At 43.3% G+C, this 14443-nt stretch overlaps 1 protein-coding gene across 8 annotated transcripts in view; it reads left to right on the forward strand.

Moving 5' to 3' along the window:
• PITPNM2 (phosphatidylinositol transfer protein membrane associated 2) overlaps nt 1–14443 on the forward strand; it is a 1082174-nt gene that overhangs the window by 704440 nt on the left and 363291 nt on the right. For all 8 annotated transcript variants that reach the window (XM_085633970.1, XM_085633975.1, XM_085633974.1 and 5 more), the window contains 2 exons: nt 4065–4160; nt 10838–10942. In XM_085633970.1, coding sequence (XP_085490096.1) covers nt 4065–4160; nt 10838–10942 — 201 coding nt within the window. The remainder of the gene's footprint in view (nt 1–4064; nt 4161–10837; nt 10943–14443) is intronic.

Genomic DNA, 14443 nt, shown 5'->3' on the forward strand with positions numbered 1-14443 from the left:
ACATTCTAACATTGTAAGCAAATCATTAAATCTATCCTCGATGAATAATGAAATAATATGATGACATCGTGCAATGTAATCTGGTGCTCGTGTAAACATACCCTTGGGCCGAGTTCGCGCTGTATGAAAGATATCTGCCCTGTGCCTGTTTAAGAGGCAGGCGCACTCTCTGTTTCTGTCACGACTAGGGGCAGAGGTACCTGCAGGCCGCCGGAGTCCCTGGGCGTCCGTCACCAGCTGCATAATGTTACGCGGGCTATTTTTAGACGCTATTATGCATGGGAGCCTACGTCACTGCCGAGTGCCAGCCTGCTCGCTGTGCGCGCGCCGCACGTGCTGCTCCCAGGGAGAGCCCGGGGTGCCGCGCGGCTCAGAAAAAGCTGTAATTAGTCGCCTTAGCACGGGGTCGCCGCACTGACGACTGAGCTATAATTAGAAAGTGGAATTTGTCTCGTTATATTTTTGCCGAGTTACAGTGAAAATGTCGATCCGATAAACTCTTACAACACAGTGCTATTTATGGCTGATATTTTTTTGAAGTGTTGAATAGTCAGATCTTAAAGAGTGCTACAATACTTGATCCACAGCTATTAATATTAAACAGAAATATATATTTTGAATGTTGCAAATAGCGACTGAATGATAATTTTAAAAAAATGCAATAATTTAAATTCTCAATAAAGAATGAACAAATTCAATGTGAAAAATAATGAAATTATGAAATAATACAAAGGCCCTTAAAACGAATGCATTATGCAACCTAGCTTGAAACATTACTTAATTTTTCTTTTAAACACATCACAGGCGCATTCGCACCTATTCAAGCTGCGATCGTGTGTAACACTTGTTCGCAGTATTTGCTGGTTACTAAGGTTTGAACAGATTTACACAAAAAATGGCTTGAAAGTTGAAGTTTACTCAGGAACTCTGCTTTTGTTGGTTCATTGGAAACCTGTTCAGTAGTTTTTGAGAACAAATGCTTTTTGAAAAAAGTGCTGGGTGGGGTTGAAAGGATAAACACTTTTGTATATCTCTGTCAGTAGACAATGTCCGCCGACCAAAAATTGAAAAAAAATAGGGGAATATTTACTAGGAAACTGTCGGAGCGCGGCGTTAGGCAAGAAGGCTAACGCCACACTCTGATAGTTTCCAAACGCAGGGATGCGCCGTATTCACAAGAATACGGTGCACCCCTGCCTTTCCTTTAGCGCTGGCGGTAAATGCAGGCGCCTAGCGCCAACGCTGGCACTCTTGCACTATTGTGCAAGGGTGCCTGCGTTGCAGGGAAAGATTGTTTATGTGGAGGAAGGTGTCCCTTCCTGCCCATAAACATTCAGTAATGGTGTTTTGTAACTTACATGTGTGCTGCTGCAACTCGTCCTTCCTGCACATAAACAATCAGTGGTGTTTTGCTGTTTCTATGTGTGCTGCACAATGCAGCACACATAGGAACAGCAAAAATGAGGTGAAATAAAGCATTTATCCTTGTTTGGCCATGTTAAGACCAGGTTTTCCCCGTCTTAATTTTGGTGCTGCCCCATATTTACCCACCCTTGTAAATATGGAGCAACGTCGAAATCAATGGGTGTTGCAGTGGAACGCCCACCACAACACCCATTGCACGCCCCTTTCACGCTAAGTGTAACGTGAAAGTGGGCCTTATTCACAAGGTAGCATGAAATGGCTTAATGCCGCCTTGTGAATAAGGCGAAGCTCCTATCACCACAGGAATGTCACAAAAAGTGACATTCCTAAGGCGATAGGAGCTTGTAAATATGCCTCATAAAGTCTGTCTGTTTGATGAGGGAGCTTTTTGCTCCCATTGGCTATTTCGGATCTGTATATAAAAAGAAGAGGCAAGAGACCACAGACACGACATCTGACCACCAGGCGATAGTGTACTCAAGTGTGGTAGCCCATACACTATTTTCAAGTACTACACACAACTAAACTGGCGGCGGTAGTCTGTGGCTGCGAAAACTAGGTTATAGACTTGACACTCCTAGGATGCTGCCAATAGTTCATGGCAACTAGTGTCAACTTAGATTTGGCGAGTTTACAGCCTAGTTGTCGTAGCCTGGACCACCAACACAGTTTTTGTTGTGCCAAGTGTGTTGCCTAAAAAAAGTCTGGGTACATCTCACACAAATGCAGGCCGTGTACATAAAAAACTTAGTGTTTAACCAAATAATAATGCCCCCTTAGTTTACACTGATATTAGAAAAAATAAATTAAAGGGAGAGATCATGGATAGTAAACACAACTTTTTATAAAGTGTGCTGAGTTTGTGGACAGTCTTGCAAGGTAGCGGATCCGATGTGCCTAGCAACGAACTATGGACTTTCTGTGACATTTGCAGAATCTTGCAGATGTCTGAGGACTGTTTCAAATTTTGAAGGCCGTGTGACATTGCTGATCGGTTGCCAACAATGGTAATTTGTGCCTGGTAAAAAAAAAAGTGCCATTCTCTTGGCAACAGGAGGAAAGGACACCATAAATATAACTTGCAACACCATAGTTTTCAGATGTCATCAGTGATGTAATATGTGAGGTCATAAACAGTGCATTACAGCGGTGGAAGCTATACTTATTGGCAAATGTTAGGTTTTGTTGTTGTTTTTTTAATTACACTTTTTTCAGTGAATTTCAGTTTTTTTAACGCATATTACAAATCTTGCTAACTTCCTCAAATATGACTCCCCTTTGAACTTTGATTTTTTTTGTGTGAATTTATATTTACGATAATTGTGCTGCCAAATTCCCTGCTGTGCATGGTCACACATGAGGGGAGCGGGTTGGCTGAAGGGACAGAGGCCAGGTCATGCACACTACCCCCTGTGGGCGACCATCCTCCGCAAGGGTATCCCTACCCTGTACCCTTCTTTATGGTTCTAAAAACATTTTCAGGACACGGCGACCGAATCCTGTATTTGCGGCTGCAAACATGTTTTCACATTGAGGGTACCAGTTTTTTCGATTTCTTTATTGCATGAATGAATGGAACGTTTCTGATGAAAATTTATGGCACATTTGTATTCATGTGAAAATCAATAAAAAAGTATGTTACAAAAAATAAATATTGAGGGTACCAATCACATCACTTGGACTCCCATTGACCTCACCAATGAGACTTTATTTTTTGTTGTTATTTTCCCCGCGGGACAGATATCTGTATATTTCTAAACTTAATTTCTCTGTGCCAGTACGGTGCCTGAAGTACACCAAATCACAAAAAGTAGTCTTTTTGAGTGCAGATCTGCTTTTTGCCAAATTTGGGGTAATTCTGCTTAGCCATTTTATCTGTATCATTGTCCTATTATTTCTATGTAAAATGCATGGGGGAAAAGTGCTTTGGTACCTCTACATTTTCTCTTCCTCCGTTTGATGGATCATCCAAAATTCTCCACGAAGGAGCTGAGGTGGATTAACTTTCTTTCTTTGGAAAGTTCCTATGGAAACTCTGACTCACGTATAACTGCAAAGTGTTACTGTGTGTGAGTGAGTAATACAATTAACAAAGATGCTGTTTTTTCTTTCAATGTTACTTGCTACCATTTACTTTGGAGTAGAGTATAGAAAATGTACATATGTACATATTCCAGCCTAATGTGCCTAAAACATAGGGCCCATGAAGCAGAGGTGGCATGCAGGGTAGCCTATAAAAGATATCCTTTCTACTTAATGTTTATTGGGGCTGTTTTGTGTTAATTTTAAATAAATGTAGAGTGTTTTGACTAAAAGTGTATAAAGGCACTAAGTACTGGAATATGTAGACAGGGAGTGTCACAGCACATTATTGCACTGAAACTGTGTCCTAATAGCATTATTTAGATATTGCTATACAGATGTTGACTGATTTGCTTTTATGGATCACTGGTCTGCTGCCTTAAACTTTCAATAAAGATACATGGATCATTCCAGAGTTTGTGTAATGCATTTTTCTGTGATGTCATTGAGGTCACTGGGGTCATATGGCAATAAGCAGTGATTAGAAGTGAAGTTGCAGGAGTTCTCACAGATGATTGAGGACACATATATGACCGGTTTGCCTTTTTTCATTGCAGCTAGCCCGTCACGCCATAGTATATCTGAATGGAGGATGCAGAGCATCGCCCGGGACTCAGATGAAAGTTCGGATGATGAGTTCTTCGATGCACATGGTAAGTGTAGGAGAACAGCCATCATTTGTGGGTGTGTTTCTCTGTAGAAGGATAGATATTAGTGACAGACAAGGCTTTAAGTGCCAGGCAGGTCCTGTTGGGTCTCAGACCCGGAAGTAATTAAAAACTGACTTTGAAAATAGTCCCTACTGGGCCCTATAATTATGTTCTCAACTTTGCAGACAAACACACAGATCGATTTCTCAACAATGACTCTGAAAACCCTTTAGGCAATCAATTTCAGTAATACAGTCAGTCCCCCTTTATATTTCACATCTAAGCTCATTGTGCATTCCGTAAGTGTCTTTACTTTTTCCAGATGTTATGTTTCTGTATTTTTTTCATGCAAAATATAGATCTTGTATAGTGCATACAATGAACTGAGGTGCATCTGTGCATCTGGATGAGTTCAGGTTGTTGGTGCTTGTCGTTACAGGGCCCTATTGAGAGCTTGGGATTGATGCTGAAGGCAGTGCAAGCCTCTCACTACCTGCCACTATGCAGTAAAGATGTTCAGACTGCCTTCTCATCCCAATCCTTTGCGTCTCTCCAGAGCACGCAGAGCAATGGTCACACATGTGCCAATTCTATTTACCATTTGATCGGAAAAGTGTAAAGGAAGGGACGGCCCCGGGCACAAATGACTTCCTGGTTGAAATATTATGAATATTTGTGGCCTACCTGGTCACACCTTTGGTTGCAATGATCGGGGAGGAGCTCCAGAGTATGGTATTTCCACCGTACATCAGTGGGGCGGCGAGGTAAGTCTTTACCAAAATCTGAAAAAAACGATTAATCCCTTGCTACTCCTACAGGCCGATCTCATTGATCAACCTTGAAGCCAAAATTGTGGCAAAGACTCTCGCTAATAGATAACTTACAGTAGTGAAATCCCTTATTAAAGCAGATCAAAACAGCTTTATGCCAGCAAGAGGCATAAAACATCAGTTCCAGAGACTGCACACAGTGGTGGCGTAAATAGACGGATTGTCAGAGCCTACTAGAAAGCCTTTGACTCATTCGAAAAGCCTTTCCGCCACAAAGTATTGAAAAGGATGAACTTTGACTCATATTTCTGAAATTGTATTGAACTGTTATTCTGTTCCCCATGCGCAAAAGTCTTTGTTAACTGCATAGTGTTGCTGAAATTCTTGACATGGTGGGGTACCCATAAGGCCTGCCATGTTTCCCCCTTCACTTTGCCCCTGCCATCAAGCCTCTGGCCGAATGTATACGGAGAGATGTGCAGATCTGGGGATTATGGTAGGACGGCAACTTTGAAGACCGCATCTCCTTATATACGGATGATGTCCTAATAAATGTCCAAAACCAGAATTGTCAGTTCCTAGTCTCACATATCTTTTTTTTTAGTTTAATAAAACTTTATTAAAATGTAATACACATTGACAGATAGATCTTTTAAGAAGAAATAGCATTTAAATAAAAAAGAGATAAATTGTATAATAAACGTGTTGAGATAGTATCATAATTCTGCACTTACGAAATTTTATTTTTATATTTTGCAATGAAAGAAAACCAAGAAAAACGAAAGAAGATAGAGAAAAGAAGAACAGGGGAAAGAGGGAAAAATAAGATAATATATAGTACATATCTATATATGCGTCTCATAATAAACCTTATATCATATAATGACTTATCTCTTATAACAACTTCATGTCATATAACAGCTTCTCTCATATAAAGGGAATGATACAAACTATATATGATAATAAAGAGGAAATGGAAAAACAGTCATGGGGGTTGAAAAACCATTGTAGAATCTTTGGGGGGCCTTTGCTTCTTGTTTAAGTAACTAGTGAGCAGAGACCAGAAGAGGTCCTTAGTAATCATCTGTAATGTAATGTAAATGTGGCCGATGCTGTATCAAGTCTATGGTGAGAACAAAGAAGTTTTCACCAACTAGTAACATTTACATTTGTGGCGTTCTTCCAGTTAGATGTGATAACATGAATCGCAATGGCAAGTGACAGGTCTAAAACTTTACCTAGTTTAGAGTGAGCTGGCCAAGAGCGTGAGAACCTTCCCAGGAAGATGCATTTAATATCAAAAGGGAAGTAAATGGAACAAATAGTAGAGATAGTTCTACATGTCTGCAGCCAAAAGGTTGTAATCAGCGGACATTGAAAAAACATATGTAGGTATGTGCCAGGGAGGGTGTAACAAGACCAACACATTGTTGGAAGAGTTGTGTTGTATTTATGCAAAGAAAGCGGGGTAATATATAATCTATTATAAAAAATAATAAAGAGTTTGTGTAGTACTGGCACTGCGTGAGGTATGGTGTCACTTGCTCCAAATTAAGCCCCAGACCTTTAAAGAAAAGGAATGGGCTCACACATATCTTGAAGGTCTATGGAGTGGCTTTTGGCCTTTGTATATAATGTGGCAAATGTGCTAGTATTCAAGTGGTGGTGACCCCTCTATACCCCTGGTTACCCTCACCATTCAAGAACGGACCCATCAGGTAACGGAGAGTGAGCATTTGAAATGAGCCTGATACTTGCTTTACTACATATACTCTACATCCTTCAAAATTACCCACATAGGATAGCTCCGCAATGGTTACCTTAGTTACAGGCTAGTCTAAATAACTATTTGTGGTGTGGGGTTCCTCTAAGAGTATCGCATAAGAAAGGCATCTAAGCATCACATGACGGTAAACTAAGTGGTGGGCATGCAGCTTTTCTACTGGGCAGCCTACATGCTTCCGATCAATGATTGGCTCTTCGGAGACTGGGATGATCCTGCTATAAGATTAGAGAGGGCGACAGTGGCTAGGTCTGCCCTTTGGTCCCGGTTATCTGGAGCCAGGATTCTGGTGTCGATATCTTCGGCAACAGCTATACCAGTGGAATGTTGGCAGAGGGTGTTAATGGGATGAGACAAGACGATTACTACAGAAACACGACTGTGGCATAGCTTATAGTTAAAATACATTTCCCAACTGTAGGGGTTTAACTACTGAGACAAGTTGGTAATCTCTAAACTGGGCTATGTGTGTGCACACAACCAGATGCTTCCCTTCGAACAAGTAACAAAGGAATGCGAGCTGCGCTGCATCAGTCACAATTCTTTCTCTATTTGCAATTAAGGCATGCATGGGAGGCCTATAGTTGCACCCCAACCTGCTTCCTCATTTCAATACACCGGAATCTAGAGTAACTATGGCTGGAATTTTGGGGATGGTCATTTCCTGCCTATACAGGACTATGGTGGTTAATGTACAGAATCCTATGGGAAAACTAGGGGAGAAGTGGGAGTTGGATCATGGGAATCTAGACGAAGATGACTGGCTGGAGGCAAGATGGCAGTCATACAACTGATAAATACTGCATGGTGGATACTTATTCAGTTTAAATACTTCCACAGGATATATTACATCACTGCTAGATTTTGGAGGATGGGGAAAAGCTATCGCCCGGATAGCCTTAGATGCAGGCAGGCGAACGGCACTTTATTGCACAAGATGTGTGACTGCCCCGTTATCCAACAATACCGGGCACAGATCCATAACGCCCTGGAAGAAGTGATCGGAATATCAATAGAGCGAGATCCCAAGATGGCAATCCGGCAGGTGTTCCTGGGGTGGGATGGTCACCGGGGGCAGAAGATATCGATTGACATCAGGTGTAGGCTTGGATATGAAACATCGCGGGCGATTGGAGGTCTAGAGGGGCCTTCCCCTCTCAGAGTGTGTTAGAGGGATGGATCACCGCTCAATTACGGAGGAGTCGGTTTATAAATCTAGAGGATGTCCGAATAACCACATAAAGATAATAGGCTCTTGGTGGGATTATTTTAATATAATCTGACCAGACCAACGCAAATTAATTCCATCCTGAGGGAATGACACTACAAATGGCTTGGTGGGAGTATACCCCCCTTATTTGTGTGGGATTAGCGTTTTATTGTTGTCAATTACACTGGACTGTAAACTGGTCCTAAAGTAATGATGTGCATGTTTATCAATGTTGTGAAGTTGTTATGCATCAAACGAATTTTCTACGTTGTAAAAACCAATATATATATAGTGGAGCAATAGAGAGAGTGTGTGAGAGAGGTCATGGTGTTGGGGAGGTGATACAAGGAAGTACATACAGATGGACAGAGTGGAAGGACAGTGATGAGCTCTGCAGGTGGCAGTGCATTTGATTGATTCAGGAGCCCCTTTTCCATGTATTTGGGTGGTAAAGTGGCAGAATGGCCACAGCATCAAGCCACGGGCTTTTGTCCCTCTCTGGTCACTGTCGCAGGGGTGCAGTGCCCACTTTGTAATTAAAAAAACAAACGTAGTGGCACAAAGTTTTTCTTAGGAGCCCGCCCTCGGTGCTGCTGAATACTGGGATTGCCATAAATGTCAGGATTTGCTTAGTCTTAATTCCACCCAATTCCTCTTTCTGCTTCCATCCTGCACTTCATCTCTTTATCTCACCCTTGTAAGTTATTTTTCGTCCCTGCTCTGTTCCTTTGTCAGTGTTTCTCTCTGTTCCTCCTGCTGTATCCCTTTTCTGCCTCTCTCTCTCCTACGTGGGGTCAAAGTATTATGAGGAAAAGTAAATCCTGGTCCACAAAAATGGCTGCTGGTGCCCACTAATCGCAACCGCCAACACAAAGTCAGCACCTACTGGGCTGGGGCTGAAGAATGACTTTGGATTGCCCAGAAGTGCCATGGTAAGCAGTGGTGCAACGCTAAACGATTGCCTCCCCTACCTGCAGAAGGCAACTTGGGTCCCCTGAGTCTCCCATTTGTCAGAGTTTTTCTTTGACATTGGCCTGAATAGAGGCCCCATGAAGGGTTTGGGGCCACTGAAAGGGTTGGGGTCCTCCTGCACCTCAAGGGCTGCACAAGCTTGTGGTACATCCCTGATGGAAAGGCCTACTTTAGTCTCCACCTTCCTTTTATTCAGTGCTTAATTTGTAAAAAGATAAATGTTCCGGCCCTTCTCAGGGGGCCACTGCAACTTGCACCATTCATTGCCCCTGCCAGCGCTGCCAACAATAGTACCAGCACAACTGCTAGCCATCACACTCCTACAACTGTGATAAATTAGACTATTCCAGTCCACTCAAAACTATAACAATGGTGTGGGCAGCAGGTATTGTTAATTGTTGATGTATATTGATATATTAAACACTGTGTTGTGCTCATCTCACAATTAGGCAGCAGGGCCACCACATGATGGACTGTTATAGGTGCCAGTGTTGAGAATGAAGTGCCGGGGCTGAGCACCGGAAACCACTAGCCCAAATTAAGCAATGCTTTTATTGGACTGAAGACAGAAGCTTGGCGAAAACAGCCTGACAATAGGTGTGAGGCTTCAGCATCAGGCAGTCTTAAGACTGTCTCAGGACCAGCCTACCCTCTCTAGATTTTTAGCTTTAGGGTGGCCTCAGGGAGCCTTCTGGTATATCTAGACGAGGGGAAACTTCGAGTATAGCAGTCTTCTCCAGACCCGCTGGCCAGTACAAAAGTCTGTAGGGTGGGGCGCAGTGCTGCCCCCACCTGGCCCAGTAGAGACAGTGCAGGTCTTTGAAGGTGCATTCTGCAGGCCACGGAGAGGTTAGCTCAAATTTGGCTCATTGTTTTGAAGGTGACATTGATGGCTCCAGTCAATCATTCAATTAACTTAAGCATGTTTTAGGTAAGATAAACACCACCTTAGATCCCTTATTCTCTGTGTCGCGTTAATTAGTGGGACGTGAACTTTCTCCAGAGCCGCCAATTTACCTCAGGATAAGAGGCACTGGAAAGGCACACAAGTGTGTGAATGTGTGTGTTAGTATCAGCTTGGGCAGGCTATGTGTTCACCTGTGTATGTGCTTGTGCACTTATCCGTGTCTTTTAGTGTGGGCTTGTGAGTCTCTGTGTGCAAACGGCATGTGTAACCAAAGTGGGGTCCAGCCACTTCTAGTGAGCAGGGCAAGGGGTGAATGATTACCATGAGTTCTACTACATCGTTTTATTTATTCTTGATGATTTTATTGTTATACATATTATATATTTTGCTTCTCCAGGTTATTTGACTTTTTATTAGTGGAAATCTTATGAGATCAATAGAGCGCATCTGTTCTCCCATATTTACCCAGAATATCCATTAAATACCCCATTGGACAGATTTGTTCTATGCTACGAATTGTACTTCCAGCACCATTTGCAGTAGTTTGCACTGTAACCAGTGTAAATTCTGTAAAAAACCCGTAACCCATGTGTACTAGTGGCACAAATGAAGTATGGTGCAGCCGTGCAAATTACTGGCTGAATATAGTTCTTCCTCTTCAGGCGTGTCTCTGTGCTTCAACATCCTCTCCGCTCCTTTTGGCCTTCCATAGCATTTTGGATCTTTCAGTTTTGTGAAAAAACTGTAAGACCTATGTCTTGGAGACAGAAAGAGAGGAAGGACTATTACAACCAAGGGACACACCACAAAAAATGGTTTCTTGGAGTGTGTCCACAACACAGGTATTTGGTTTAAAAAACAGAGTTTGAAACCTGCTCTCTGGTCCCTAGAGTTAAATGAAGCAAAGGGAGAAAAGAGTTGAGACATCTGTCTGTGCATTTACTTGATGCTTTTGTAATCATTTTCGGCTGTCCATTTACGGACACACCATCAGAGAGTCGATAGCATGCAACACTTTGTTCCGTTTCCTTTCTGCAGAGGATCTCTCAGACAACGAAGAAGTGTTCCCCAAAGAAATCTCGAAGTGGAGTTCAAATGAATTGATGGATAAAATCGGAAGACCCGAAGGTGACGATATCCAGGGTGAGCGTTTCTGGTTTATTCAAAAATGCATTCAGATGGTGTTTGCGGTGTCTTCCTCTTCTATATGGTGTTTGGGATGTCTGCCGCTCCCAGATAGTGTTTGGGATGTCAGCCGGTTCCAGATGGTGTTTGGGGTGCCTGCCTCTGCCAGATGGTGTTTGAGGTGCCTGCCTCTGCCAGATGGTGTTTTGGAGTGTCTGCCTCTGCCAGATAGTGTTTGTGGTGTCTGCATCTGCTAGATGGTGTTTGGAATGTCTGCCACTGCCATAAGGGAGTTGGGGTGTCTGCCTCTCCCAGATGGTGTTTGGATATCTGCCTCTTCCAGATGGTGTTTGGGTTGTCTGCCTCTTCCAGATGACGTTTGGGGTGTCTGCCTCTTCCAGATGGCGTTTGGGGTGCCTGCCTCTGTCAGATGGTGTTTGAGGTGCCTGCCTCTACCAAACGGTGTTTGGGGTGTCTATGTCTGCCAGATGGTGTTTGGGATGTCTGTCTCTGCCAGATGGTGTTTGGGCTCTCTGTGTCTTCCAGATGCTGTTTGGGCTGTCTGCCTCTTTCCGATGGTGTTTGGGGTGTCTTCTTCTTCTAGATGGTGTTTGGGATGTCTGCCGCTCCCATATAGTGTTTAAGGTGTTTGGGATATGTGTCTCTATCAGATGGTGTTTGGATGTTTGTCTCAGCTGGATGGTGTTTGGGATATGTGTCTCTGCCAGTTGGTGTTTGGGGTCTGCTTCTTCCAGATTGTTTTTGGGGTGTCTCCCTCTGCCAGATGGTGTTTGGAATGTCTGCCTCTGCCAGAAGGGTGTTGGGGTGTCTGCCTTTCCCAGATGGTGTTTGGATTTCTGTCTTTTCCAGATGGCGTTTGGGCTGTCTGCCTCTGCCAGATGCTGTTTGGGGTGTCTGCCTTTTACAGATGCTGTTTGGGGTGTCTGTCTCTTCTAGATGATGTTCGGGGTGTCTGCCTCTGCCAGATGCTGTTTGGAGTGTCTGCCTCTTCCAGACGGTGTTTGGGGTGTTTACCTCTTCCAGATGATGTTTGAGGTGCCTGCCTCTGCCAGATTGTGTTTTGGAGTGTCTGTCTCTGCCAGATGATGTTTGGGATGTCTGCCTCTGCCAGATTCTGTTTGGGGTGTCTGTCTCTTTTAGATGATGTTCTGGGTGTCTGCCTCTGCCAGATGCTGTTTGGGATGTCTGTCTCTGCCAGATGATGTTTGGGATGTCTGCCTCTCCCACCAACACTCTTTGGTCTACTAAATTATCCTTTGACCTTTTTTTGTGAACCACCAAACATACGTTTTGATTTTGCTTTGTTCAAGACCATTGTTACTGCTCATTGTATGACAAAAGTAAGGTGGGCTGTTGAGTAAGTTTAACACACAGCGAAGGGGACATTTTACACCCAGCTTTTGCTGACCTATGAAAACAATTTGCTTGAAGCCAAGGACAAAATGTCTGCCTGCATTGTGGTGGTGATGGGGTGGCTCTGAGCAAACTGCCTGCAATGTGATCCAGACAAAACACATCTCCTGCTCTTTGGCCCTAAACCCCTTCCCGGTTGTTGGGGTGCCTGGCCAGCAGCTGCTCACTACCTGTCCCCCTTCCCCCACCATTGAAGTGGAAAATAATTTAGGAGTGCCCTTCGATGTTCACCTCTCTTCTGAACCCCAGAGTTCTGCAGTTGTAAAAGCCTCTTGTTGGATATGCAGAATGCCTTGGGAAGCTCGGGAATCAGGAGTCCGTGCCCTCATACTCTCCAGATTGGATTATGCCAATGTTCTATATCTGGGGATCCAAAATTACTTAATACATCAGCTGCAAATCATGTAGAATGCGGCAGTTCGCCCTTTGTTCAAGCTTCCCACACGTGCTTTGGTGTCGTACTACCGTAACCAATTGCATTGGCTACCAGTGAAGAAAAGGGTTATTTTCAAAGTCTTGACCCTTGCTCCTCGAGCTTTTTCCAAAGCCAGACCTAAATACCTGTCCAACAGGCCACAATAATATTGTCCTCCTAGGACTTTACGTTCACAGTCTGCCTGGCTAGTTAGTTATTCCACACACCAAGCATAAGACGCTTGGTGGTTCGGCCTGGTCTGTATTGGCGGCCAAGCCCTGGAATAAGCTCCTCCTTCAACTCAGATGTATCCCAGACGAATCCATCTTCCGCAAGCAACTAAATCTTATCTGTTCAACTTTTAAGGTGGTAGTTGTCTCTTTTCCTTTTGCCGTAGCGCCAGGACGCTCTTGTGGTAGCTGTGCGCTTTACACGTGTTTTTCATTCATTCATTCAATATTGAAATCATGGTGAGACAAACCATGATGCTCTTCATGCATTTTTGCAGTATTGGAAAACACTGCAAGTCTCCCTGGTTTTTTTTGGGTTGCTAGATCCTTCCACGTCATAAGGACACAGTATCCAGTCCTGAGCTTTTCGTTTGACAGCCTAATGCATTCTTGGAGATGTTAGCAAGTATTACTATTTGGATATACAGATGGATAAGAAACTTAAGTCTCCACTCATTTCTGTCAAGGTTGCAGGCTGCATCCACCATAGAGGTTATAAACAAGCCTCATTCAGAACATTAACCCACGTGCAATATGTATAATGAACATAAGGCGGATATTATTCTAAGCAACTATTAGGATCTACTGTGAGCTGGTAGGTCCCCACAACCTTCTGCTTCTCCACCCCTTCCAGTAACCACGCGCCCTTCTTCCTCACTCAACAAAATATGGACCATTCATTCTCATGTCCTAGAGTGTGCTGAGAAGCTGCTTCTTGTCTCCCACAGCTGTGCCTTTATCTGGAATTATACCTTACAATTATACATACATTATCACACAATTGAGTTTTGTGGGTCTTTGTTGATGTAGAGAGCCAGTATTCTCTGTAGTATCAGAATGTTGTACGTATGATGTTTTGGTGATGAGAATTATGAGAAGAACAGGATGTAACCACGGTCGAAGGCTGGATGGGGCTCAAAGAAATGACAAATGTGAGTCCAGGCAGGTGACTTCAGAAGAGCATCCAAGAGTAGCTGTGAAGGATGTAAGGAAAGGGGAGTTCTCAAGAGAGTTACAGCAAGAAAGCGAAGGACAACGATTGGTAGGCCAATACACAGTGTCAGGGAATTGGAGCATAATGAAGATAATGTAAGTAGGATACAATTATAGGAATGTTTTAAGAAAGGAGAACTAAAGTAGGGACTGGAAAACTTTATGAGGAACGTGTCTCCGTGTTGAGTGTTTCTTGATCTAGGAAACTGGTGAAACCACAATAACGTTGGTAAGATTAGTCAAGACAGTATGTTTGGTGATCTTGAAAGTGGCAAAGGCAGTGAATTGTTATTTTAAAGTTGCAGAGATTGCTGTAGTTAAAGCAGAACAAGTAGTTCCCAGTAAAAAAACAGTAGTGCAGATCCACATGGGGCATTTTTCTAGTTTTGAAGTCCTTTTCATTAGTTTAGAGTTTATACTGTCATTCTGTTTGGTGTGTTACATGTG

This window comes from Triturus cristatus, chromosome 11, assembly GCF_964204655.1.
Source record: "Triturus cristatus chromosome 11, aTriCri1.1, whole genome shotgun sequence".
Taxonomy (NCBI): domain Eukaryota; kingdom Metazoa; phylum Chordata; class Amphibia; order Caudata; family Salamandridae; genus Triturus; species Triturus cristatus.